The sequence below is a fragment of the Epinephelus fuscoguttatus genome, linkage group LG6 (assembly GCF_011397635.1).
Source record: "Epinephelus fuscoguttatus linkage group LG6, E.fuscoguttatus.final_Chr_v1".
Taxonomy (NCBI): Eukaryota; Metazoa; Chordata; class Actinopteri; order Perciformes; family Serranidae; genus Epinephelus; species Epinephelus fuscoguttatus.
The window spans coordinates 33229043-33255257 of record NC_064757.1 but is presented as its reverse complement, the minus strand read 5'-3'; the positions used below and the strand labels follow the sequence as shown (position 1 = coordinate 33255257).

General features: G+C 41.8%; 3 protein-coding genes across 4 annotated transcripts; 2 read left to right on the top strand and 1 right to left on the bottom strand.

Moving 5' to 3' along the window:
- Positions 1-440: 440 nt before the first annotated feature.
- Positions 441-16295, bottom strand: tut7 (terminal uridylyl transferase 7). The gene is made up of 29 exons (XM_049579025.1): positions 16149-16295; positions 14737-15172; positions 14181-14335; positions 13790-13906; positions 13462-13639; positions 13261-13349; positions 12827-12878; positions 12620-12689; positions 12285-12411; positions 12039-12158; positions 11807-11929; positions 10738-10915; positions 9718-10415; positions 9357-9507; positions 7007-7093; positions 6763-6863; positions 6469-6526; positions 5868-5971; positions 5692-5781; positions 5471-5584; positions 5257-5334; positions 4357-4534; positions 3973-4020; positions 3769-3860; positions 3564-3679; positions 3270-3460; positions 3048-3121; positions 2890-2956; positions 441-2145 (listed from the first exon to the last, which is right to left on the bottom strand). The coding sequence occupies exons 2-29, from the start codon at positions 15152-15154 to the stop codon at positions 2087-2089; spliced, it is 3933 nt and encodes a 1310-aa protein (XP_049434982.1). The 5' UTR covers positions 15155-15172; positions 16149-16295; the 3' UTR covers positions 441-2086.
- A 1299-nt stretch (positions 16296-17594) lies between these two features.
- On the top strand, positions 17595-19693 carry LOC125890412 (cyclin-O). Its single transcript, XM_049579035.1, has 3 exons — positions 17595-18087; positions 18820-19005; positions 19091-19693. The coding sequence occupies exons 1-3, from the start codon at positions 17734-17736 to the stop codon at positions 19691-19693; spliced, it is 1143 nt and encodes a 380-aa protein (XP_049434992.1). The 5' UTR covers positions 17595-17733.
- Positions 19694-21246: 1553 nt separating this feature from the next.
- On the top strand, positions 21247-24488 carry LOC125890413 (multicilin). 2 transcript variants are annotated; one of them, XM_049579036.1, is made up of 7 exons: positions 21247-21343; positions 21421-21490; positions 21600-21679; positions 22161-22221; positions 22354-22580; positions 23533-23643; positions 23739-24488. In XM_049579036.1, the coding sequence occupies exons 1-7, from the start codon at positions 21254-21256 to the stop codon at positions 24177-24179; spliced, it is 1080 nt and encodes a 359-aa protein (XP_049434993.1). In that variant the 5' UTR covers positions 21247-21253; the 3' UTR covers positions 24180-24488. The 2 variants fall into 2 exon arrangements, with proteins under 2 accessions (XP_049434993.1, XP_049434994.1); XM_049579037.1 differs by lacking the exons at positions 21247-21343; positions 21421-21490; positions 21600-21679 and adding an exon at positions 22017-22079.
- Positions 24489-26215: the final 1727 nt, after the last annotated feature.

Sequence of the window (26215 nt, the reverse complement as noted above, 5' to 3'; positions counted from 1 at the left end):
GTACTGCTGCTGTGTACCCTACAGGTAATGTTACAACACAGTGTTGTACTTTTAAATAGATAATAAATTAATATAAAACTAATTATTTTTAAAAATTTATCACAACTGAAGGTCCACTCAACACCTTTTCCCAGCGCTTTCAATCCACTGTGCTACTTTTTGTGTTACGTTTTTTTCTTGTATTGATTTTACTAAAAACATGACATCCAGTGACCATGGTGGACTAATTTTCCATCCCTATCTTTATGATCTACTTATTACTCACTTTTAATTACACAATCCGAGTTTAGTTTCTAATAAAATACTTAATAAATAGTGCAGTTGTTGTGTTTACTGGCTACTGTATTAGCTCAGATGTGTTAAGCAAATACAGAGGAAAAAAATGTTCAAGTCAAACACCCAGGAAACACTGTTTTGAAAACAAAATATTTTCAAAGAAATATTCCACACTTAGATTTGAGTTCAGTTTAATGAATTCTTTGAGACACAAAATGGATTGCAAGCCAACCTTTACTGGCATGAACGGGGTTTCCTTAATTACAAACTAAACCTCCCATTTGAGTCCAACAAAAGAAATGCAGTAAAGCTGGCATTAAAACAAAGCTACTTTAAAACAAGAAATTGGATTACAATACCATCAACAACACATTTCTTTTAATAAAATTCAGCCATATTAGGACAACAATAAAGCAAATCCATCTTCAAAGTTGAATGATAAGCAGGTCTTTGAGACATTAACTAGCAGCAACATAATTAAAGGGCGTGTACCCTCACACAGTGCAGCTACCAATCTGTGGCACCAATACAACAAAATTAAGCCTTGGTGGCAAATAAATACATTTATTTCTTCACTGAACTAACTGAGATTATCTCTAGTTTAAGAGTAAGTGAACACAGTGTTTGCAGCAGTGTACACCATCAGCTGGACCAGATATTTTGTTGTTGTTTTTTTAACTTCACCACTGAGTGTAAGCATGAAACGTTTTGTCAAACTTCCTGAACTACAGTATATGTTCTTCTTGCACTATAGTTACAACACTTCCTAGCATGTGTGGAGACACATACAGGTCAGGGTTAGCAGTTTCACTGTCCTTCAGTTCACACTTAACAAAGGCAGTTGGGGGGCAACATATATCTATGAAACAGGAGTGGATCAGCAGTCTCAAAAAATAAAACTATGATCCTGAAAAAATATCTACAGGGTAGTTTCTCTAACACAGAGACACAAACACGTAGACATACTGTAGGTAGAGCTGCTCTCAAGGCTGAAGGAGAGATGGACTAATGGACGTCAGTGCAGAGGACAAATCAAACAGGATTTAAAACAAATTCCATAAAAAAATAAGATCCTGGCCATTACATACACTGCCATTCAAAAGCTTTTGAGCAACCTTTTTCCTATTTTGGGGGGTTAAATCTCAAGAAATATAACTGGAAATTCATCCTAAAAACCTTGTAATCATAAAATAAGGAGTAACTGAACTGATAAATGACTTCTTGGCTTGATGATCTCAAGTCACTTTAGGTCTAAGACAACAACCTATCACTTGTCTTAGAGCTGTAGCAATGCTTACAAACACCAGACTGTCAGGACAGTGTAGCCAATACAGTGTCAGAAAGTGTTAGCATCAAGTATAAGACAAATATAAAGTATGTCGTCTGTAAAATATGCCTTTTTATGGCAAATGAAGCAATTAACTATTATTCCTGTACCAAACACTTCTCAATTACTCACATAGTCTAAGAGATTTCACACTGACATTGTTTGTAATGTAATGAGTATAAAAAAACTTGACTGGCAGTGTAGGTAAACAAAGACATGAGGTGCATGCGTAATGGCTTCTCTTGTTAAAATGAAAGCTTTAAAAAGCTCCTCTTACAAGGAGAGCTTTAGGAGGGGGAGAAAAAAAAAAACACATAAAAAGGCCCTATTTGGCTTCAAGTCGAGGCGTCCTGGCTTTGGCTTTTAACGGGCTCCCATTGGCCCGACAGTTCCATTCAGATTCAATGGTTTCTGGACTTTGGGTTGCTGCCTGCCTGGACAAGAGTAGAACCTTGTGGTTTGTGTAGCCACAGCTGCTGCTGCTCATTCCACCGGGCTCTTCCTGTGACCAGAGCGACCCAAATTTCGGCAGGCTAAGCTACCTAAAACAAACCAGAATGCAATTGTCAAAAATCATTCCAAAACCCGCACGGACACAGGTTTATAATGTTAAAACTGCTCTTATGAGGCTAAATGTCAAATAGGGCAAACTGCCCCATTCTGATAAACTGAGCGCTGTATTTGTTTTGTTTGCTGCTTTATTTGCACAAAACCATTTCAGGTTACAAGTACGATCAATCACAGAACATGCTCTTGGACTATAATGAAAACAACAGAAAAAAACAGGAGCAAAATGCTAAACTTTAGCCCAAACATCAGCAAGCGTGCAATCCAGAGTCCACAGACAGATGGATGAACCTGAACCTGCTGCAAACATGAACATGTCTGGCTCTCATTCTCTCTCCTCACCAATCCTACAACAAGACAGTTGACCCAAAATACAAAACACTGTCAACTATTTTTACGGAGACTAATTCTACTGTACAGAGTATATGAATTATAGACAAGTTTTGGCTCAAACAGGTTGTTGGGGTCGGGCATATGGGGAAAAATAATTCAATCATAGGGAGAGCTGCATTCTTAGTGGCAGAAAAAAAAAGTTTGTTTTTATGATAGGTGAGGTGGAGTATGTTAAATCACCTATAATTCAAGACAATTGAAAGTACATTTCTAAATCAATCAAATTAGCTATACAGTGACACTGACAATTAGTTACTGTCACAATGAAAGGTTGACCGCCTAAGGATTTACAATTAAAGCAAAATAAGTACAGTGAATCTACATACCTGCTTGTGGACTTAATATCACATTTTGTTGCTTTCTCTTCTTCTTTTCTTCTTGTATCGGTGAACCCTAAAAAAGGGAGATAATCAGTGTAGCAGTGTACATAAGCCGTCTACCATAGTGTCAGTAATATTTTTCATTGGCTGTCACAAGATTATACCTGTCTCTCCTTTTCTCTCAAATTCCTCAAGTGGACTGAAGAGGGAGAAGAAAAGCCCTCCATCTTCACATTACCTAGCAAATGACAAATAAAATGGAGCAAGAAGTCAGTCGCTTTCTTTGAATCTTTATGAATTATATCAATGCATAATCTTGTATTTTATATTTTCATGCATAAGAAAGTAAAGGAAACTTCTAATAAAATAATAAACTTGGTGTGAACCTGCAGGGTTTCTGTACAGCTGGCAGTCCTTTTTGATGTGGGCACTTGACCCACACAGGTAGCAGCAGCGCACCTCCAGTGCATCTCTTTTCCTCCAGTGCTCGCTCTTATGTCTGACCTGATCCTCTGCTGCATCCATTTTGTCTCGCAGGTGCTCTGGCCTTCTATCCGAGTCCCGTCTGTGTTTGGACCTGGGCCAAAAATATAATCCACAATATGTAGCTCCACACATGGTGCAGATAAACAATTATAAACACTGCAACAAATTCAGATATGCTTTGTGATTATACCCACTTCTTACGCATGGGGCAGTCTTTCATGAAGTGGCCGATCTTGCCACAGATGCGGCAGCAGCGATCGTTAGGAGCCACCTCTCCCTCAGTAAGGACTTCAGGATCAAAGAAATATTCCTGAGACAGATAAAGACAATTTATGATTTGAATGCTTCTATAATTCCACTTTAATAAGGAAATGTTATGTTTAGAGAGCGAACACTAACCATCAGACTGGGGTACACGGGAGGGAAGATTTTGACTGGTGTTCCAAATACTTTTCTGCCGTTGATGAAAGCCTTCATGATGAAGTTGGTCACTGTTTAAATGACAAAAAAAGGACAAGAAAATAAATTAGAAAAGACACCAGGGACAAAGGCAACAAGACAGCCGAAGATACAAACAGACAGATAATAAAATAATAATCATACTTTTCCTGGACAGACCAGCACCGAGATTATGATTCAGGTCAAATGGATCTGGAATATAAACAGATCAGAGAAAGCAGCACAAATTAACAATGAAAAATATGTCAGAGCTGCCACACAGTCAATTTGACTCAGAAAACAATCTTACAGTACTAGTCATTGACACTGATGTGAATTTAATGAACTGAATGGAGCATGTAATAGGGATTCCCAAAGTGTTGTTTGATAAATAACCATCTGCTGCATCTACCTAGTGGAACAATACTTATGCTTCTGTATTTTATTTATTATTATTATTATTATTATTATTATTATTATATTATATTTTATTTTCTGTCATTCATTTATTGTAGGAGTCTGGACCCTGAGTTTGTCACACAAGCTGACCTTCAATGACAATGTATTTGGACGTCCACTGCTTGTTGAATGTGGTGAGGCGGTTGTGCAGACGGATACAGACAACATGCTCTCTGAAGTCGAATTCTTCGGTATAAAAGCGGAGAAGGCCGAGCCACAGCTCCCCCACCGTCTCAGTATTCTTCCCAAACTGCGGCAATCGACTGGGCTGCAGGTAGAAGAAGGGAATATCCACGTGTTATCAAAACCCAGTTTTCACCACACGCTTTCGGTATGGTACCTTTGGAACCAAAAGTAACCCTTCAGACATGGTGCCTAGACACTAGCGTTGTTGTCACTCACTGCTCCGTCGAGCACTAAATGTATTTCTTCATTACCCGTGACACAGATGGAAGTCTGCACCTCGTTTATCATCCACAGAACCAGGGTTGCATTTTCAGAGCAAAATAAAACAGGCTGCAGTGAGAGTCTCTCTACATGAGATATCTAAAAAAACATAGCAGGTTTGTGCATTTAGTCCTTCTAAGGCAAGCTCAGGGGTTTAGTGTTGCCAGAGTCTTACAGGAACAACACTCCGAACTATGAACAGTGGGTACGTGAGCCTCAAAACCAGTCACAACTCAGCCCTAAGCAGAGTGCACATCAGCTATTGGTCAATCAACAGGCTGCAGTGTTCACAGCTCCACCTTTTAGTACCAGATCTATGTGCTAGGTACTCCAACAGAGGTGGGACCAAAAATGGGGACGGTACAGAACTGGTCCATTGGTACCATCCACAACTTTTCACAGTGGAAACAGAAAAAAAGCATACCGATCTGAACCGAACAGTACTCAGTGGAAACAGGGCTTAAGACATGGTCTGACATGCGTCTCCGCTTAACTGTTCACAGGGGCACTCAGACAGAATATGTCAAAATACAAAATACTCACAAGTGCTTTTAAATCGTCAAAAAAGTACACGTTCCAGCCATCGACTAGCACCTCCGGCTTCTTCTTTCCATCATGTATCTGCAACAAACAACAGTTGTGTGAAGTTGAACATTTGCAGATTCTTGGCAAATTTAGAATTTACAATAAAATATAGTTTCTGGGTTGGTTTCATACTGAAACAAAGTTTGAACCTTGAACAAAATATTATCTGTACCTCTTGCAACACAGGGATAACTGGCGGGTCTCTCTGCTGGAGAAAGTACAGCACCATAAGGGTGTAAGCGTAGGACGAGAGGCTGCCACGTGAAGCGTCCCCAATGTCACACATCTGTAATTGGACAAAAATAAATATAATGTAACACAACAGGCATTATAATAATATTATATGACACTGGAGACACACTAAGACACCTTGAGTGTGTAAAGCACACTGACCTTGGCAAAAACCTTCATGACGTAACAGAGGATCTTCACTCTCCTGTCAATGGCAGCATACGAAGCTAGCAGATGTGTGTTGTGCAGGGCCTGAAAAGAAAAACGTTTGTCTTAAGGCATGACAATATAAGTTATTCAATAGCAAATATGAGATTTAATAAAACAGAAAGCCCTACCAGAGTGTTGTACAGGCTAATGTCTCCTTCCAGGCCGGTGCGAATATGGTAGAACTTCACGATCGGTACTTTCGCTGTTGTGATGGGCAGGATGTTCTTCAGACCTGTCGACAGGATGCAGATGTGTGAACAGATTAACCAGATGCATTGACATTTTGTGTTTCAAAAATTCTTATTCTGTATTTTACTTGCGATTAATTATTTTACTTTATTTATCCTTTATCAAACCAAAAAGGTCCCACTGACATACAATATCTCTTCTGCCAGGGAGTCCTGGTTAAAATGGGCAACAAAATAAACCATTTCGTATATCAAGTATAAACAGGAAAAGACAACATCACAAAACTAGAATTAAAGCCTTGCAGTTATACACCTGTGCGAACTAGTTAAGTTGCAATTCCAGTTTACATCCATGTCTGTGATTACACATATCCCCCCCCCCCCAGCACCACCGAAGACCTTCACAATCACCACAATTTCAAGATTAGTGTCACCGAACGGTATCTGACCAAATGTCGCCCCCTTCTGGGAGGTAGAGAGTGTCGTTTGCAGCACAGATTGTGATCTTAAATAAATAAAAGTGCCTTGACTTATTACTGACCCTGGTGCTTCTTCAGGAGCCTCGCCAAGCTTTCAATAATAGTGATGCAGTCTAAATCCTGGGGAAGAAATTCATGACCCAAGTTAGAAATGTATGGGTTAGAGATCAAAATAAATCTCAATGACAAGTCAGTATTATCAATAGCTACAAATACCTCATAATTTAATTTAATTTAATTTTATCTAAACTTCAATGATTGTGGCAGAAACACCACGCACCAAATTACCAAAATGCTGAGTTTAAATGAAAATGAAATATCAGTACGATGCAGTAAAAGTTCAAATGATAACTTACATCCATGGTGTCCTGCCCCTCCAGAACCATACAGATGTCTAGGTCACTCTGTCTGAAGCCAAAGCCATTTTTTGATGATCCAAACAGCTGTAGTCGAGCTCCTGTCCAGCAAAAAGACACGATTTGTCAATTTCACCATAAATTTGCATTCTAACATGGCCAAGTCAAATCAATGCAATATCATGCTAGTTCAAGTTTGAAAAATGAAACGGTGCTAAACAGTGAAGATGGTGGTTTACTTCACCAGCAAACTGTCGTCTGACAAAGGTCTCCAGGTCCTGAAGGATGTGTTCTCTTACACCCACTTCCAGTTCGTCTGGCGCGAAGTCAGCTAAAAAGGAAACGGACTCATCAGATCTCAGTCTGTGTCACGAACTGCTTTGTGGTTTTGTTTTTGCCATCTAAACTCGCTCATTTCTTTTGCATATTTTTGACAGCAAGAGAAGTTTTGTATGTCTTTTTTTACACTTTAGAAACATTTTCAGTCTTATATAGAAAAAAAAGGCAACTGAATAAGAAGGCAGGACTTTGGTTGGGTTCTGTGGCCATGATTGGTTGTTTGTTGATTGATGTTTGTCCCATCAGCCATGTGCAGCTAAGGCGATGCCACATGGTGCAGCTCTGTTGATTTTCAATTAAGAGAGTGTCAGCAGCAGGCAGAGAAAAGTCACCATGGATAGCTTGACTTTGGGACTTCAGTAGCTGGATTTTATTGGTGAGCAGTCCATTGCGTGCATACAACAACATACTGTACATTCTTTATTTGTCTCAGAACCACACCCATCTACCACCTTGCACACCCTCAATATGTGGCAGCAATAAAGGGTACGTCCCAAGACCCTTAAAATTACTGCTAACCACCTAACCTAGCCACCTTACCTAACTGTTTAGTCCCTCCCACTTAGGAAAACATTTAAGGAGTCAGGAGTTAGGAGTGAGGAGCGAGGATTGCTGATTGCTGATAAGAGACATGAGACAACCTTACTCTGAAGCGTCACGTAAAGCGACGTCCTATTCTGGTGACGGCGGCACGGCTGGATCTGCTGCATAACGGAGCCAGTGTTTGGCGTACATCCCAAGTCACAGTATATTCGCTGATCAAAGCCATAACCACCACCCCCCCACCCCCCGCCGTCATGACTTTGGTCACACAGTTTTGCATGTATTACCATTGTTATTGAGTCATTTGCCGAAGTTTGTGGCAATTAAAGAACGGTCTGTAGCCCTGCCACTGTCACTGTGATGAGCATCATTATCATTATTATTATTATCACTGTTATTAAATCCACTCGCCATCATTCAACAAGTCAGCTGCTGAGTGAGTAAGACATATCAGACCTGTCAGTCTACCTCAATCAATCAATTTTATTTATAAAGACCCTCACAGCTGATCAGGAAAAACTCCCCAAAAAACCCCTTTAACGGGGAAAAAACGGTAGAAACCTCAGGAAGAGCATGAGGAGGGATCCCTCTTCCAGGACGAGGACGGACAGACGTGCAATAGATGTCGTACAGAACAGATCAACATAATAAATTAACAGTAATCCGTATGACACAATGAGACAGAAAGAGAGACAAAGAGACAGACAGAGAGAGATGCAGGACAGATGGTAATGACAGTAGCTTACAACAACATTAATGAAAGTAATAATAATAATTAATATTAATATTAATAATTAATATTACCTACAACCTATTAAACATTATTCCACTCACATGACATGCAGGACAATTAATGATGGGCAAATGTGTTTGGGTATGTGTGTGTGCACGTGGTGTTATATCACTCGAGCAGCTGCACATTTAACAGCCACGCATCACAGACTGTCCGCTGAACAACGCAACGGGTTGTGAATGAAATAAACTTAGGCTAATTACAACATGACAGTCTTGCACGAAATATCATTAACGTTACTCTTTGTAGTCACGTAGGCATGTGAATTACAGCGTTTCATTGCAGAGAATGCATGTAACGGGTACACTTGCGCTGTTTCTCCGCTATCTCATTCAAATGAGACAGACGAAGGGGGCGGGTATTTATATGTCAGGGCCTCAAGCTGAAAAAGACTTCCTGTTAGGAACCTCTTGTGTTACCTTACTCATCGCACCTAACAGATCCCTCCTAACGCCTAACGCTAACTCCTTACTGGCAGATAAGAGACATGAGACGGTCTTAAAGATGGCGGAGCTCGAACGACTTCCGGTTCAAGTAAGGAGTTAGCAGTATTAAATAAGAGACTTGGGACGTACCCAAAGAAATCATTCCAAGTGTGTGGTTTAAGGCCTCAACTAAGAAACGGCCCTATCGCGGTCCCACTTTCTACATCATCACTGACAGCACTTGGGACATGAACAATGTTGTTTATGCTATGATTGGATCTCACAGTGCACACCTACTCATGAACAGGTGGCCTTCAATAAGTGAAAACGAGCAATTTACAACAAGGCTGTGCAGTTAGTTTGCTGAATCTGACTCAGAGCACTCAAATTTTCAAAAAAAAAACAACATTCCTGCATAAGCCTCACTGTTCATGAAATATGTTTATGCAACATGAAAAAAACTAAACTTATTTATGGAATTTCATGATACTCACTGTAGCACTGCTCACAGACTTTGTTTAGGACATTGAGAAACTCTGGCGTCATCGGGGGCAAAGGATCCAGCTCTACTTTCTTGAAATCTTCCGGACAGTCTTTCTTCAGATGTCCATCGCGTTTGCACAAGCTGCACACCACCATGTGTGACTGAGACAGATTGAAAGTAGTTTAATTTAGATGACGTCCACAAGCTTATTTGCCACGTTACATGTTTAACTTCCAGTCACCTACGACCCAAATGATCAAAGACGCAAAACTGATTTAAAATGTTCACTTAAGTTTTACATTTGTCATTTGTTGACTTACACATTAAGACAAACTGCATGTAAAGTGACACTAACATGAGGCGACACTCACCTTGCCTCTGGTGAAAGCTTGCTTGGTGAACTCATAAGAACGAATCTTCTGTGGTTGGGTTTTATTTTCTGGACTCTCATCCTTAATTGTATCCTCACAATGTGGAGGCGACAGACTCACAGGCGCCAGCTCCAACTCTTCCTCCTCTTCCTCATCCATTGAAGCAGGTGTGTCCAAATCTGGACCCTCCTCATCAGACAAAAGCTCCTCCCCTGAGATCTCATCCACTGGGAAAATCTCCTCATCCTCTGTGGTGAAGCTGTCTAAGTGTTGTCTGTTATGTGTATCCACATCAATGTCCTCGTCCTCCTCATCCTCAGACAGACTGCTTTTGCCCGGGTCCACTTTTTCCTTCTCTCGCTCTTCGTCTGAGTCACTGTATTCTTCAACCTCCTCCTCTTCCTCAATAATGCAATCAGAGTCTTCAGGACCGTTTTCTACAACTTTAGGTTGACTTGCATGCTGTGACTGAATGCTGAGCTGACCAAAATCTGCTAAGCACGCAATGTCTTCACACAAAGCCTCGGCGTTTGTTCCTTGAGTGGGTCCACGCTGGGCCTTCGTCTTGTGATTAGCAGTTGGCGTGTTGACTGGCAGTGCAAAGTACTTGTATGTAGTTTTGAGGCAGTGGAGGATGTATTCATACATTTGCTGGCTGTTGACTGTGCGCGCCACATTTCTCTTCACAGCAAAGGGGTCTGAACACAGACACACAGATATTAGTTAAAACATGTAAGAGTTCTTAATTTGTAATCAACAGAGAAGAAGATGACGTTCATCATTTAACAAGCAAATATACTCATTAGCAAATCTAGTGTCAGGTAGCATTTGTCAGTATTAACATTTCATTAATGGCTGCGACAGAACTAAACTGCGAACACTGAATTACAAAAGTGGCATTTCATTTCTTTGCTGCTTGTTTATTTCAACCTGGGAATCAGCAAAGGTCCATGAGTGACTTTCCCAGTACCCAAAAGTAAAACCTTCAAATTCAAGCTTTAAAACGAGAAAGCTTCTGACCCTCCACAGCGATGCGTTTCTTTGGCCAGTCTTTCATCTCTCGGGAGAGGACAGCACTGGTCCGCACGCTGATTACATTGTCAGCCAAGTTGAACTCCAGCGAGTAGAAGCGAAGCATTTCCACCCAGAGAAGCCCGACTTCCACGGGCGGGTGAGGGCTCTGAAACACCAGCGATACCTACAGGGAACACATTAGACAACATGAACTTTCAGGATCAAAAGCATGTTTAACTTTTCTTTTCCCTAATTAAAAGGGTGAGTCAGCAATTCTGGAGAAAGATTGCTGATATTTCTTTTCAGCAAGTAAGATATTTCAATTTCAAGTTGACAAGGTAATATCGCTGATGTTAGTTGTTTTATTGCTATCATGGTGTCGCTCCATTCCACATGGGTGAGGATATAAAGCGGGAGAGTAGCTGGTGTAGTGTTGTGCAGCTCAGTCCGAGCAGTTTTCTTACTTTCCCATTTACAGAGCCAGGGCTGTTTATGAACAGTTTTTTCTTCAGCGCATAAACAGGACGGATAGCTATCAGACCGTGAAAAGATACTTCACCGGATTGAACAATGAATTTGACAAGTGTATTGGATTAGAATTGCTGACTGCATCTGTAAACATAAAGACGATCAATCTCTTCTTCAAGAACTAATTTTTGGGCTTCGGTTGCCTCCCAATGTAGTTTGAGGGATAAAACATGACATCTATATATTAACTTTACTTTGACAAAAATAATCTGTTCACTAAGATTATCACCTATAGTACCAGAAGGGTTACAGGTCTCTGTAGGTTCTTTTTTCAGTTACTGTGATGGATAAACAAAGATCTACAAACAGCACATTCTTCCCCATTAAAGGGTTTTTTGGGGAGTTTTTTCCTTATCCACTGTGAGGGTCCAATGATAAAGGGATGTCATATGCTGTCAAACCCTCTGAGGCTAATTGTGATATTAGATGAAATTGAACTTAATTAATTTCATCATAAAAACTATATATAAACATATCAAACTTCCAAAAAACAAAGAACTAACACACTCCTCTCAGACAAAAAAAAAACATGTGTCTTTGTGATTACCTTTCCCTTTATGCCATCTGTTGGCTGTTCTTTGGAGGAAGGAGTGTAAGCCCAGTGTACATGTCCATCCTCTGTATGTGTGAGATTGAAGTCTGACAGTCTGCTGAGTGAAAACACCTTAATCTGAAAACAGATCAGATGATTAGATTAGTTTCTGTTGAAAACAAATGACAAATACTAAAATTAATTCTCTGTATTTTCTTTCAGGCTCAAGCTGACAAGAAACACACACCTCTTGTTTCAGGTAGGTAGGCAAGAGGGGCTCTTTGCGCTGCTGTAAGAAGTAGATAACCATGAGGGCAAAGACGTACGGTGGCAGCCCACCCTCCTCTGCACGGTCGATCTCACAGATCTAAACCAGAAGCAGAAACACAAGAATTAAATGTGATGTTTTACACAATAAATGTAAGCATGAGCAGCTTTTACTGGTTGCCTGTCTAATGTAAGCAACAGGTCAGGGTCTCAACTGGACACATACCTGGGCCCAGCGTCTGAGGCCCAAAACCAGTGGGAGGAGGAGATGCTCCCGACTGGACAGAGCAGAAAGATAGGAGGTGGTCTGGAATGCGTTTTCATTCCCTGCGCTCACTTTGCAGATCAGGCCACTGTTAAGAAAAACAGTTTCAGTTTCTGTTTACTGCTCTTAGTGCGTTTGGAAATGTAACCCCTTTCTTTAAAAAAAAAACAAAAAAAAAAACACTCTGGCTGTTTCATAATTGCTTAATGATCAATGACTCCAGAGTTTCTATAAATATAGAGTCTGATTAATTAAAATCAGACAAACAAATAATCCAGCGACTGAAAAACGCCCACCTCTTTTTCTCTTTGCAGATGACCACAGGCACCCTGGCGTGAAAATCCGCTTCCATATCAACAAAGAGAGCTGAGAACACAACAAGACAAGTTACATTTAAAACTTCCATGACAGTCTAGCACATTGTTAACTTTCCTATGGTGGCTTTTTTTTTTTTTTTTAAACAAAGGAAAGTCTTGCAGTTAGATGAATAAAAGGTGACTCACGGCTCACAGAGAGGCTCTCCTTGACCAACAACAAGACGTCGGGCTGATGCATCTGTGAATACATTCCATTTCAAAACCTTTATACAACATAAATACAATATAAAAAAAAGACATGAATGTGGCATGTCTCACAAAACACGACTTCCACAAAACAGTAACCTTCAAAGATGATTAAAAAATGCCAACAACAATAGCACAACTTTCCCTTCCTCTACTGCTTTCTCTAGATTGCCACACATATGATGTGATTGAATATCTAACACTAATATTAACTATGTTGAACCTCAAATGTCTTATCAAACTGGACTAATAAAAGCTGTATCTTTTCCTGAGAGTTGTAGGAGCGTTTTTGAAAATGTGACCACACCCAATTAAAAACAAACAAAACAAAAAATACAGTATTCACACTATCGAACTCACACTGGGCTACTCACGTGAGGTGGATACTGAATGTCAATGTTGACATCAGAATCCTTAAATCCAAACTTAGTGCAAGATGATCCATAGAGCCTGAGGTTGATCTCTACAAGTAAGAGAAAGAGGGAGGAAATAATGTTATTCACATTAACAGAACCAACAGCCCTTCAAAGAAGTATCACCACGCCTCTGTTCTTAAATGTCCCTGGGTGACTTACCAGGCAGGACGGACAGAAGGAGATCTTGCATCATAGAGACAACATTTTGTCTCGTCTCAACATCCTGGTCATTCAAGCCATGATCCCGAACAACAGCCTCCAGTGCCGCAGTCACTGTACTGATCTGCTCCAGACCAGGAGGCAGAATCTCAGTCAGCATCACCTGCTCTTGCCTCTCCTATAAACACAAACAAGCAAACAAATCAGTTTTTAATACATTAAAAAGTACAACTTCACAGTGACAGTATGATAGCATCATCTGTCTACAAAAGTTTAATTATAAATCATAATCATAAATAATGAGTTGCATAATGTGATCATTTCTCACCCTGGCTCTCTTCTTGTGCCGCTTGTCTCTGATATGTCTGTAAGCGTCAGACACGGACTCCAGCAGAACATCACACAGAGTGCAGGTGTAAGGTGCACCGGTGTTGTTGTGGGACTTCTGAACCCGTTTCAAAAAGGAGGAAAGTACATCAGACATCAGACAAAAGCTGCAATAATTATACCATCTTGTTCTTGCCTCAACTATACCTCATAAACATCAAACACTGCATCACTGAAACAACTCTAATTAGAGAAAGAATGCCTTATCAGGGTAAACTGACCTAAAGAGATTCATCAAAGCAAATTAGGGGTGCAGCTATTTTTATATTTGATTACTCTGCAGTTCTAAAGCATATATAGACAATTTGGGCTACCACAATGGGAGCCTGTACCCTCTTCGTGCTGTAGATCTCATCTCTGTTAAGCCGCCTCTCTGCTTGCCGTAGGCTGCGCAGCTCTTTGGCTGAGAGTGTGGACTCTTCAATCACAGGGCCCCTGTTCTCTTCAGCATAAGCTTTATTCTTGTTCCTGTGTCTCCGTCTCCTCCCTTTGGAGAGAAGAAATACAGGTGTCAAAAATGTGTTGAATGTGTTTTAGAGGAGAAAGTTAATCAGTGATGTGTTTATGTCGTGGGCGATGGAGTACAGGCAGTTCTTACGGTCAGATTCAAGATAGATTTTAACAGAGTACATGTGTACAAGTGTCTCCTATTTTTACATTACAATTATTTAGTTGACTCTTTTGTCCAAAGCGACTGATAATAAGTGTGATACGTGCACACAACTATGTGGGCACAACCCCAAGAGTGCAAGAATCAAGTAAGTACATCAACTTTTTAAAGATGTCCATTGAGACCGCTGCATTAGGCAGACTGCCTTTTTCTATTATAAGGGGCTAATCTTAAAAGTGTTCATCCCTTTTCCCAGAGTCTGATTTCCCAATCCTCACCTGATTTATGAGCACCGCCATCACTGTCCTCTCTCCTCCCCTGCTCCCTGTCCTCCCTTGGACTTTCTCCCTGGGTACTCCTCCTCCAATGCTGCGGCGGCTGCAAGCGCTCTCTCCAGTTATCTTCTCGACTCCCACCGATGTTCTCAGGACCCGAGAACCACCGCAGGTCATCCTTTTGCGAGGGGCTGTGTCCACCTCTGAATCCACCAGGGGAGTAGCTCAGAGGCCCCAGCCCTCCCTTCTTGGGACTGGCTCGGTAGGGTCCTCCCTGGTTCTTGCCCTGCTGACCTCCCTCTGATCTATAGTTCTGTCCTCTGCCCTGGTCCTGGATCCTCCAGCTTTCTGCCCTGTCTGCTCCCGCTCCCCTCTCCCAGCCGCCTTGCCTCGCCCGGTATGACCTGCCCGAATTTTCCATGGTTCACTTGTGTTGTAACTGCAGGATGAAATGACCAGTTAATATGAAAATAGTCCTTGTGCAATCAAAACATCCTGGACACACAATGTATGTCAACAGAATTGTCTATTAAATGCTTTACTTTGTTAGCTGGCCTTACTTTGGAGAAGCAGTATGCCATTTGTGTTTCCTTTTTCCATTTCTTTGTGCAGAAGCCTTTCTTGGCTGCAACTGCTCATCATGTAATTTAGACCAGACTGTTGCACAACTTTGCAGCTGAATAAAACACAGCTACAGTGTGGACTCAATGTGTGAGTTGAGCATACAGAGATCTGGCGATTATTGTGCCATTTTCGCCCTCTCCAACACTGTTGTCTGCCTTAACTCCGGTTAACCGTTAACAGACTTTTATTAGCTGTCAACTTCGACAGTAATGTTACTTAACCGAAAATCTGAGCTCAGTGGAAAAGCTGAGGTTAACACTGGCGCTACTCGTCTTACCAAACATATCACTAACTAATATAGGCATCACCGCGAGGTTAATTGAGGAGACTGTTTACACAAATGTAACGTTACCCAACGACTCAAGTTACCTGGCTACCTGTAACGTTAGCTAACCAACCCAACGTTCGCTGACTTTAAGAGCTTGTTATTGCATGCTGTTAGCGTTAGCTAGCTTCCTAGCTAATGCAGTCTCCTCTGCCTGTATCGTTACTTCCTCCTCTTCCGAGTTAACTACGTTTAACTTTACCACACACGCAGCCGACACACCGTCAGCATAACCGTGTTAGCCTTCTAATTTGTTAGCGAACTTACCACATATAGCCCAACCAGCTAGCGTTTCTGTTAGCTTAGCGAGGACACATAACAGCTAGCTAACCAGCTAGCAACAGCTAGCGTTACTGTTTATTTCATAGTTTTTGTGACGCGGCTCAACCTGCAGCTGCAGCTTAACAGCCAGCAGTGAAATGTCAGTGATAATTATCCACAAAGAAGAGCAGAGTCATTGAAATACCTTCAGTAGGGGTGCAGAGGGCATTCTTGGAGCCTTGTTCAGGTCTGACTTGGCATGATCGCTCCTCTCGCACTGGAGTTTGAAAGATGACGTACGGGCTGTCTGTTTTGTAGTCGTCAGCGTTTAAGTTCCGCCCACCGCAAAGTCAGGACAGGTCCCTCTGGTTATTAATGTTACACAGATTTTAACTGTATAAAATATTATATAGTGCTAAACATGATACATCACTGTGAGCTGCATCTATGCTGCGTTTAAAGTCAGTTGAAAAAACTTGCAAAACTAAAACTGGAGATGAAGTTATGTCATTGTTATGGATAAAGGATGACATAACCTCAGCCTACACCCATCTCAGCTATTTTACCCCACTGTTTTGCAACCTTCCTTGACATTGCATGATGATAATGATTATAACAATAATGATTATAAAACATTTTAGTAGAAAAATAACAGGGGATGCCCTCACCTCACGAAAAAATAAAGTTAGGGATTTATTTCAGAAACAAGTGCTGTTTCTCCTTTGAGGCCAGGAAAAGACTGGTTGCTGGATTATGGTGATTTGTTGTACATGAACTGCTCATTGTTTGCACATGCTAGATACTGCATATCATAGTGCACTGACATTTGTGACCTCTCTTCCTTGTTTGACCTATCCTGTGCTCAGTCACTGGTATTTGCCCATTCATAAAGCCATACTGGGTAAACTCCCTTCATACATTTGTACTTTGACTGAACAGAGATCTGACTGTAGCTACAGTCTGAGATCTCAAGGTTTAATTGTGTTTTGACTGAGCTGGCTGCTCCTCACACTTAATCTTCAAAAAGATTTGAAACTACATGAACTGGTGTCTCTGCCTGATTTTAAAGCTCTCCTAAGTACAAGATGAATGAGTCGGTTGGGTCTTGTCATTGTGCATATAAGTGCTCTAATATTTCTTCATGTTACTGTGTATCTTTTATGGGGGTTTTTAATTTATTCTGTGGTTGTTTGGCTGCAAATTTTTGTGTGCTGATCTCAACGGGACCTAACTGGTTAAATATGGGTTAATTAAATAAAAATACGATAAAATAATAATGCATTTAAATACATCACTTTGAACACCATTTAACAGTTTTTTAGGTGCAGCTACAATCACATTAGGCACATGTGGTTTTCAGTTATTTTATTGTGAAAGCAAACAGCAGCTTCACATGCAATAGGCTAAAACAACACTTGACGAATTCACACATTCACATATACAGGCCTGTGTGTTTTGTGGATGTAAAGCAGATTGAAATTAGTGTTTTCCAGGCTACTTTTCACATGTAAAGCTTTTCAGGCACATTCTTTTTGTAAGGATTTATTATTTTCTTTAGCGAAACAATAGGCAGCAAAATATAGCCTGACATATGGTTCAAGGTTTCGGATAATTAATTCCTACTTGGGACAAGTAATTGTTTGGCCTCGGTTGCCGGGGCAACGGGAGAAAGGTGCGCTGTAGGAGCGGGGACGACCCCGGGAAAACTGACGTGGGCCCAACCAGACGGAACTCCCCTCCTCACCATCCAGGAGACTGCTGCCGCTGCTGCTGCTGCTGCTGCTGCGGAGATGGTGTCATTTGTGACCGGTGAATGTGGCACCGAGACTGTATACAAACGGAGACGGACAACCGGCGCATCTCCTCCAACAGAAGCGCGCACACCGACCCAGCAGCGGCAGACTGCCCGGTACAGGAAGCAGACACTCATGTCCAAGTTGAGTGACTCCGGTTTTGAGGAAGACTTGGGATCCTCCCCGATTTCAACCTCGGCTCGGTTAGATGCGTCCCCGCTCCGGTCAGACGAGCCTCCTGCAGGACAGCTCTCCAGCTGGTACCTGCAGTACGGTGACATCGGGTTCAAGATCCAGAGGGAGAAAGAAGCGCAGTTTCATCCCTGCAAAAGCTTGGCCCGACAGCCACAAGTAAGACACTTAATGCAGTGTTAAGTCAGGTTCAGTGTAGTCAGATGGACTAAATTGAAACCACAGAATAGAGATATGTTTCTGCATCTATTTGTGGTTTTAATGTATTTTTGTAAAAATAAAAATCCTCTACTAATTTATGTTTTTAGTGGGGAGGACAAAGGCACGTGTTCCTCATTCATTTTGCGAGGACATGTCCCCTGCATTCCCCCCTGAAATCAGTACCCATGCACACACTTTTGAAACAAAACCCAACTTCCTGGAAATACACAACATGTGTAACTATTTTCATATAAATTGGGTCACTTATCTGCTCATTTTTAACACACTGTCGACCAAAAATGCTTTTCAAATTTTACACAACTTAAGAAAGCAGCATCTGAAATCTAAAAATATTAGCATTGACAAGTAGCCCATAGGTAACATTGCCTGCTGGTGCTTCAAGACACAGCCAATATTTCAGAATAGTTAGATTTTCTGGTACAGTTTATAGTTTAATGATTTATTGTGGCACCAGTATGACCTTTTGAATCTAATCATATGGTTTTCACTATCTCAGTATATCTGCATGTTTTCAATAAAATGACTTGGAAATAAAAAATGCAATAGCAGGCTACACAAAATGTTTCATATTTCTATATGTGCCTACAGAGGACAATTACATGCCATCTTTTTTCCTCTATTACCAGCTATCTGCTGCTTATACTAACGCAGTCTTTGTTTTCCTTGCAGCTGACTCCAGAGGCACGGTGTAAGCTCATCAGCTGGCTCATCCCTGTGCACAAACATTTCCGTCTGTCCTTTGAGTGTTGCTGCCTGGCAGTGAACATCATGGACAGGTTTATGGCATCCACGCCGGTAGCTGCCGACTGCTTCCAGCTACTGGGTGTAACTGCGCTCCTGCTGGCCAGTAAACAGGTGCATCTTTGAGTAACAGTGCTCGAGGAACAGATTGTGTCTTTGGGATTTCATTGAACTCATTCCCTTTCTCTGTGTCACCCAGGTGGAGGTTTGCTCGCCGCGGATCAGCCATCTCTTGTCATTGTGCTGCGATGCCTTCAACAAGGAGCAGCTCTGCAACCTGGAGTGTCTCATCCTCCTGCGTCTCAACTTCCGCCTCGCTGCACCCACCCTCGCGTTTTTCCTGGACTATTACACTAACTGCAGTGAGGCTGCGCAGCTTGAGACTGAGAACACAGGTGGTGACAGGTTTGCAGTTATGAATCCAGACACAAAAAGATCCGGGCAGTGCAGCAACCTCGCACGAAAGGTGTGCGAGCTGAGTCTGGCAGACTATGCTTTCAACAAATACCCACCATCTCTGACTGCTCGCTGTGCACTGAGGCTTGCCAGTGAGTTACTGGAAACTGAAGAAGGGCTTGTTGAGCATGTACCCATCCAGTCACAGGACGACCAGCGGATGGTGGATGAACTATGTGTCCAACCATCTGGGAGCGCTGAGGTGGACTCTTTGGCAGCGAAGAGCCACTTCCTGTCTGTGAATCATGGCAGCTACAACCACAATCTGGTCCAGGAATGTAAAGACAATCTGAAGCTGTTGGTGTCATTAAATCAGGAGACACTGGAAGTGATGTCAACCATGTGACTATGAATGTGTCACCATTCAGATTTTAGCAAAATGCCAAATTGCCCTCCACTCTGGGGGGTTGATTCTTGGGGTTATTTAAAGGTGATGTTCTGTTTATGCAAACCTCATATATACCTCATAGACACTCAGCTGACTGTGGTCACTGAGTGTTTTACAGCTTAGCACAATAGTTTTATTTATTTTCTATTGAAAGTAGGTTATTGTTTATCAATGAAGTATATTAATATATTCTGTTTATTTCAATTAATTCTAAATCAAAGTCTTTATTTACTGTGTATGCACTGACTTGCTGCAAGTTTACAAGATATGTTACTGTTGCAACCTCTTTAATGAAGGACCTGGGAAATGTGCTGTAATTTTTTGATTTGTTTAAATTATAAAATAAATGATTAGAAAATGAATTTGTGTTTGTCTCTGAATGGATGATAAAATATAACACCATGATTCAAACCCAGCTGATGTTTGATGAAAAACCACAAGCCCAGTCATATGAAATAAGTGAAAGAGATAGGATGACATGATCACATGAATTATGCAAAATGCACCACCTACAGTTTAATATTGGCAACTTTATCTGAAATAAGTGGTCATATTCTGCTAAACTCAAATGACTGCTCTGTAAGTTTGATGAATAGTAGACAACAGGAGCCACTTCTTTCAAACTGGCATAGATCTAAGTGAAGGCTCTCCAAAGGGATAATAGCAGAAATAAATACTTTTCAGTATGAGGGATTTTAGTGGCTTTTATTGTAGCTGTGTGTCTGGAAGTCAGTTTATCCACAACCTTACTTCCCTTTGCTTCACTATTTGTAACTGACCTCTGCCAACACAGCCTGGTCAATTGAGGGTCTTCCTCTGCTAATCCATTACGCGTGGCATCTCAGCCTGCTGACACAGTGTCGACCACACAGGTGCATTCAGCGTTAAGGGTCAACTAGGCTTACTCTTGTTTGTTTACTAATCGAGGCATTTGTCACCAGTGTTTGCTGAGCTGTCTGCTGTAATTGCCCTTTTCCTTTTCCACTTCGCTTTAAATGTGGCAACAGGCCTTGACCTAATTTGGATAGGGTATGGGTTATATTTTACGCACAGCTGGGTAGAAATTACGCACCGAATGATGTGGATATGAAACAAAACATTATAGTCTCGACTATGCAAACAGGCTGGTCTGCCTCATGAAGTGCTGTCAAGGCAAAAGCCAAAGTGATTTTATAAAACAGACATGGTTGGAAGAAGTCATGCCGGGCCATGCGCCTCTGGCATGGCGCAGGGAATATTTAGCTGCAGGCAGAGGGGAGGGCAGGTCTGACGCAGAGAGCACCTGCTGTAATGGCGCCGTTATGCGCGGTACCACTTTACACTTCAGCCCAGAAAACCGTTAGACTGCACCAATTTAATCTCCGAGGACGCTGTCTCTCCCTGGAGACCAAATAAGTGCATTTGATTGGGCCAAAACTACGAGGCCGCGGCATGGAGAGACACAAACCGGGAGAATTTCCTCTATATCAGCTCTACTTCAAATCATGGTCCTTCAGTGTTGCAGCCAGAGCTGTGCTGATGAAGATGCAAAGAGACAGGAAGGTGTTTGGCACTGTCTGCCCCAACCACATGGGCCAACAGGGTAGCAGAGCTGCAGGAAACAAAAAGGTATGGCATATTTCTCTTTATGGCAATGCACACAGTACAGCTCTGTATGGTGACGCTAATAGACTTTCTACTTGCAGGGTAAGCTGGTGCCAAGAAGCAGCAGTCCAGTCAGTGTGTACGCTGAGCTCCCCTGCATCATCGAACAAGGTATGCGCATCGCTGACAAACGTCATGCACGCCTTTACGCATAACAATATAAAGACAGCATGTGTAGAAATGAACTGAATCGTACAGACACATTTTGTTTGTGTTACAGCTTTTTCAACGATTGCATGGGATGATTTGGAAGACTGTGCGTCTGTGGTGAGAAGGGAGAGCGACTCCCTCGGCTCCCAGGTGAGGAAAAACATCATCAACATCAGAAAAACATCTTGTTCCTACTAAGAGATCTCAGGTTTTTGTGACAAACGACTGTTCATGTGAATCAACGCATTTCCAACAATTTATATCTCCCAGAAAAGAGATGATATGGTGGCTGATCTGCACCACTACAAGGCTGTTAATGTTTGACACGATGTGCTGGAATTCCACACGAATGAGACTGTAGTTTGCTCATGACACGCAGGCTACCGCTAATTGGCTGGACCTCCCAAGTTTTATGCACAAGATGACTCTTTGGCACAGCTCACCGTGCGCAAAAAACACATTACGCGACGGCACGCTCACTGAAATGACTACCCAGACATGTTCTGCCATAATGCCACATTACCCTGCTTGGTCGTGGTGGGACTTTCAGGTCTGGGGCTGTTGTGATTTCTTTGTTGGCTGAGTTTTTAGTACGTATATGTCTTTAATCGTTCATCTTACTCGCCCACAGGTGAATGAATCTGATGTAGATGACCAAGACTTTGGAGATTATGCGCTGGATTTCATGGCAGGTGAGTAAAGCAAATCACATTGTTGCTGCAGCTATTGTAGTCATAACTTCGTCACCATCTTTTTAACGTTGAGACAATCCTCAAAACTAAGACATGCTGATTGAAGCCCTGGGTATTTGTCTCCTCTGTCAGATTCTCCTGCCACACTGGAGAGCAGTCTGTCTCCAGCTGAACTGGTACCATTTCAGGGATGTGTCATACCCCCTCTCACCCCTCAGCAGTACTTCTCTTCAGAGGACAGTCTGGTTCACTCTTCCACAGAAGCAGGTAACCCATCTGCCCAAGAGGGAGCTCCATGGAAGGGCATCGCCCAGTGCCAAGGCAGGGTGCTGAGAGACTCCATGAAAGTCAATAACCAGGTGAATCCTTACTGTGAGATTTATTTCCTTTTTTTGTATCTGGACTTGATGATGTTGGTGCACGTGAAAAGGCAATGTTTGTATGTGATTTGTGTTATAATACATCTGAATTATGCAATGGCAAGATTATTTTAAAGTTACACAAGAAACCCCAAAGCCTTGCTAATGACCCTAATTTTTTGGTTGTGTCATGACTTTATATCTCTAAAATGATGCTGAGAAAAAGACCTGAAAGTTTTTGTTTTGCTTTGTTTTTTCATTAGTGAACCCAGTGGGCAGTGGCGCCCCCAGAACTTTTTTACTGGGGTGGCCAGATGGGGCTACTGAAAATCTTGGTGTGGCACACCAAAACCAAAAGCCATAACTGAATTTTAGGAACTCTATTTTGCTGTTGGAGTGTACAGGCTAGTTGAAAATGATGTCCAAATGATAGTTAAAAGACTACATACTGATAAACTGCAACAGATATTGTCTAATGTGCATGGATTAATAGTGATTCAGTTGTGTATGGGTACCCATAGAGCCCATTTTTATTCAGATACCTTGAGGTGAGAAGTCAAGAGACTGGTTTGAAGATTGCCATGCCAGTTTTTCCCTCGCCAAAATTTAGCCTAACTTTGGAGCCCCCTTCCCCACAAGCTAGTATGACATGGTTGGTACCAGTACATGCCCTAGGTTGTCTAGTTGTCTAATTGTTAAGGCCACAGCCACTTTAAGACAATAATGTCAGCTTCCAATTATCTTTGCTGGGGAGGTGGCAACAATTGCCCCCCTTGGAGGTGCCACTTAAAAAGATGTGTCCTGGATAGTTTGTGTAAACCAGTATAAAACATCATTTAAAGTGGAGTTTCATATTCCTACAGTATATAAACACAAAGATGCACATACATTGGTTATGCCAAGGTAAAGGAAAGAACTCTTAAGTGTGAGCAATGTGTCCTTTTGTCTGCAGCTGCATGAGACTCTACACCGGAAACAGGAAGAGATCGACTCCCTTCAGGACAGAAACCTTCACCTCAGGCAGCTGGCCAGCCGTGCAAAGCACCTGGCCTCAGTCCTTGAAGTGAGTACAGTGATGACATTTTCATCCTGGATACAATATATAACCTCTTACACATGACTGACCATAAATTAACCTTTGCCCCTGTTGGTCTTCAGAAACTGATGACAGTCCGAGACCCAAATGTGAGAGAACCAGTGATGCCTTGTGGCGATAAAACCTCACTGAGTCCTTGTAAGAGGCAGCGGCTGGATGAAAGTTATGAAACAGAGTCTTCTGACTCAGTGGAGGACATGCTGAGGGACGTCAGCACACGCTGCAATGCTGTCCTGCACAGCGCTGCAACTGGAACAAGACTACAGCAGGAATCAGAGACTATACGCATGTACGGTGCATTCGCAGGCCTACAGACTTGTATATCCAAAGATAGCAGTGTGACAGCAGATGGAGCAGAGCCTGAGGAGAGTGTCTCATCCTTCAGGACTTCTATCAGAGAACACTGCACCATAAGGACTCAGGTGTTTCCTCATGGACGTGCCTTCACCACGAGGACTCAGCAGGGAGGATACCGGTTCCGCTGGGTTCCCGACCACAGCTGAAACCACTGTTACCACATGTAAAATTGGAGCCATTAGTGCTAATTACTGATATGAAGGAAGTGTGGGTGGGCACTGACTGTTAATGCCTAACTTATAATCTATATTGAGAGCTGTAAATGATTACATGATGTCTTCCTCAGGTAGCTTGTAAGCTAATCAGTCAGAGGTGGTGTCTGACAAAGGAAATGATACTGCCACAGCTTTTGTGTTCATTGTGTTTCTGTTTACATGCCTGAAAATGTAATGATATATTGCCAAACAATGAAGTAATGCCATGTTTATTTTCACACCTCACAGTAGGTTTTGTGTCAGAAAGTTCGGAATAAAAATTGTTTGATAAGGATGACTTTAAGGGCTTTTTTTATTATGGAAGGAGGACTCGTGATGTTTACACAAGTGGAAAGAAACTGTTTTCAACGTGAACTTTCTTTCTTTGAGCAGTGAAACAAATGTGACCCCGTGACCTCCTTTAACACAGGTACTTCCTTCCCTTTTGTCCCTGTGACTGTGTGGTCTGAAAAAGTGAACTGAGTCATGATGCATTGCAGTCAACATCTTTGTGTATATACGTCTGTTTGGAAATTGGTTTTCTTTCCAGATTGCAAGACTTACTGCTCTTCTAAACCATGCAGGTTACACCTCAGTTGCTTTGTGAAAAAAGTCACATTCTCCCCAAAACTTCTAAATCATATTTTTTAAAACTTGGATTGAAAAAAAGGAGGAAATCAAGATAAACCTATCTTAAAAGGATGTGACCTCTTGACCTTTCAGTATCTGTGATGTAATCTTTCTTCAACATCACCTTAAGGGCTTTAGCTGTAAAAAGTAGGCTTGCGTGAGGCGGACTGGTCGACAGGACAATGTCAAACCTCAGGTCAGACACCTGTTTAAACTGCCCAAACCTGGGCCTGTTTACCTAAGAGCAGTGAAGGCAGCACTGCAGCATCGAGGGCTGGGGACACTTGCTGCTCTCACAACACAACAACACAAACAAAGATAAGGACCTGATAAAGAGATAGAGGTCTGATAAACACAGGCTGGGCACTTCATTTTAAGATCTATCTATCTATCTATCTATCTATCTATCTATCTCTATTAACTTAGAGAGCTATGTGCTCTCTGGGGGAGCTCGGCAAGTTATCCAATGTCACATGAACCCCAAAACATGTTGTATCATTATCATGTCACAACAACAAAAGTCCTCTGGTGCCCACTCAACTACCTCTATACTGAGAGGAGTGTATGAGGAGAGAAAGAACATGGAAAACCAACAAGTCCGTGTCAGTGATTGTGAAGCTTTCAAGCTCTATTTAGTAAAAATTTGTACTGGGTGAAGGTAAATTATAATGTTCTCATGCAACACATTCTCACTCCAACCTCGTCACATATTGACGTTAGTCCAGATACGGCGTGCAGAGTCGGTGTTTGTTTGTTTTGACCTTGTACCGCAGCGCTTCCCCCCTGACGCCGTCAGGTGCCGTTAAACTATATTGCCAACTGGTCGCATTTCATGCCGACGTTAAAGGATGTCTTTATTTGTTGGTTTCAGACACTACAAGTCACTGGCCAAGCGCTGGATTTTGTTGACTTCAGAGTGAGCTCTCTCGTTATGTGTTCATGGTGGGGGCCGCCAGGGGGAGGCTCACCTTGGTCATCAAATGTGCTAGGGCCGCCACTGGAAACAGGTAGTTTGGGGGTCCTTCCTCAAGAAAATTTTGAGCAACAAACAATTGGTTTCCTGCCTTCTAGCAATTATTGGTGGAAGTATTGTTTAATTTGTCAAATATAAAAGTTACCTACTACTTTTATGTTTTTATTTGTATATAGTTTTGTATCATTAATCTGTATCTGCAAAGCAAGTGCTACCTGATATTAAAGCAGGATATATGGAGTAAAAAGTAGCCTGCAGTATTTCCGTAGAAGAAGACAAAGTAGCAGAAAATGGGAATACTCAAGTAAAGAACAAGTAATAGTTGCCTACATGAGTAACTCCACTGACTCCACTTGCTCCACAGATTTGATCAGTTAACACTTTA

Excerpts from the sequence above, each read along its gene's own strand:
- LOC125890413 (XM_049579036.1), top strand. The coding sequence starts at position 21,254 with ATGAAGATGCAAAGAGACAGGAAGGTGTTTGGCACTGTCTGCCCCAAC. Across the intron at positions 21,491-21,599 it reads CCCCTGCATCATCGAACAAG|CTTTTTCAACGATTGCATGG; the intron begins GTATGCGCATCG and ends TTTGTGTTACAG. Across the intron at positions 21,680-22,160 it reads GCGACTCCCTCGGCTCCCAG|GTGAATGAATCTGATGTAGA; the intron begins GTGAGGAAAAAC and ends ACTCGCCCACAG.
- tut7 (XM_049579025.1), bottom strand. The coding sequence starts at position 15,154 with ATGGAAAATTCGGGCAGGTCATACCGGGCGAGGCAAGGCGGCTGGGAG. Across the intron at positions 12,690-12,826 it reads GGAGAGCCTCTCTGTGAGCC|CTCTCTTTGTTGATATGGAA; the intron begins GTGAGTCACCTT and ends TTGTGTTCTCAG. Across the intron at positions 9,508-9,717 it reads AAGCTTTCACCAGAGGCAAG|TCACACATGGTGGTGTGCAG; the intron begins GTGAGTGTCGCC and ends AATCTGTCTCAG.
- LOC125890412 (XM_049579035.1), top strand. The coding sequence starts at position 17,734 with ATGGTGTCATTTGTGACCGGTGAATGTGGCACCGAGACTGTATACAAA. Across the intron at positions 18,088-18,819 it reads GCTTGGCCCGACAGCCACAA|CTGACTCCAGAGGCACGGTG; the intron begins GTAAGACACTTA and ends TTTTCCTTGCAG. Across the intron at positions 19,006-19,090 it reads TCCTGCTGGCCAGTAAACAG|GTGGAGGTTTGCTCGCCGCG; the intron begins GTGCATCTTTGA and ends TGTGTCACCCAG.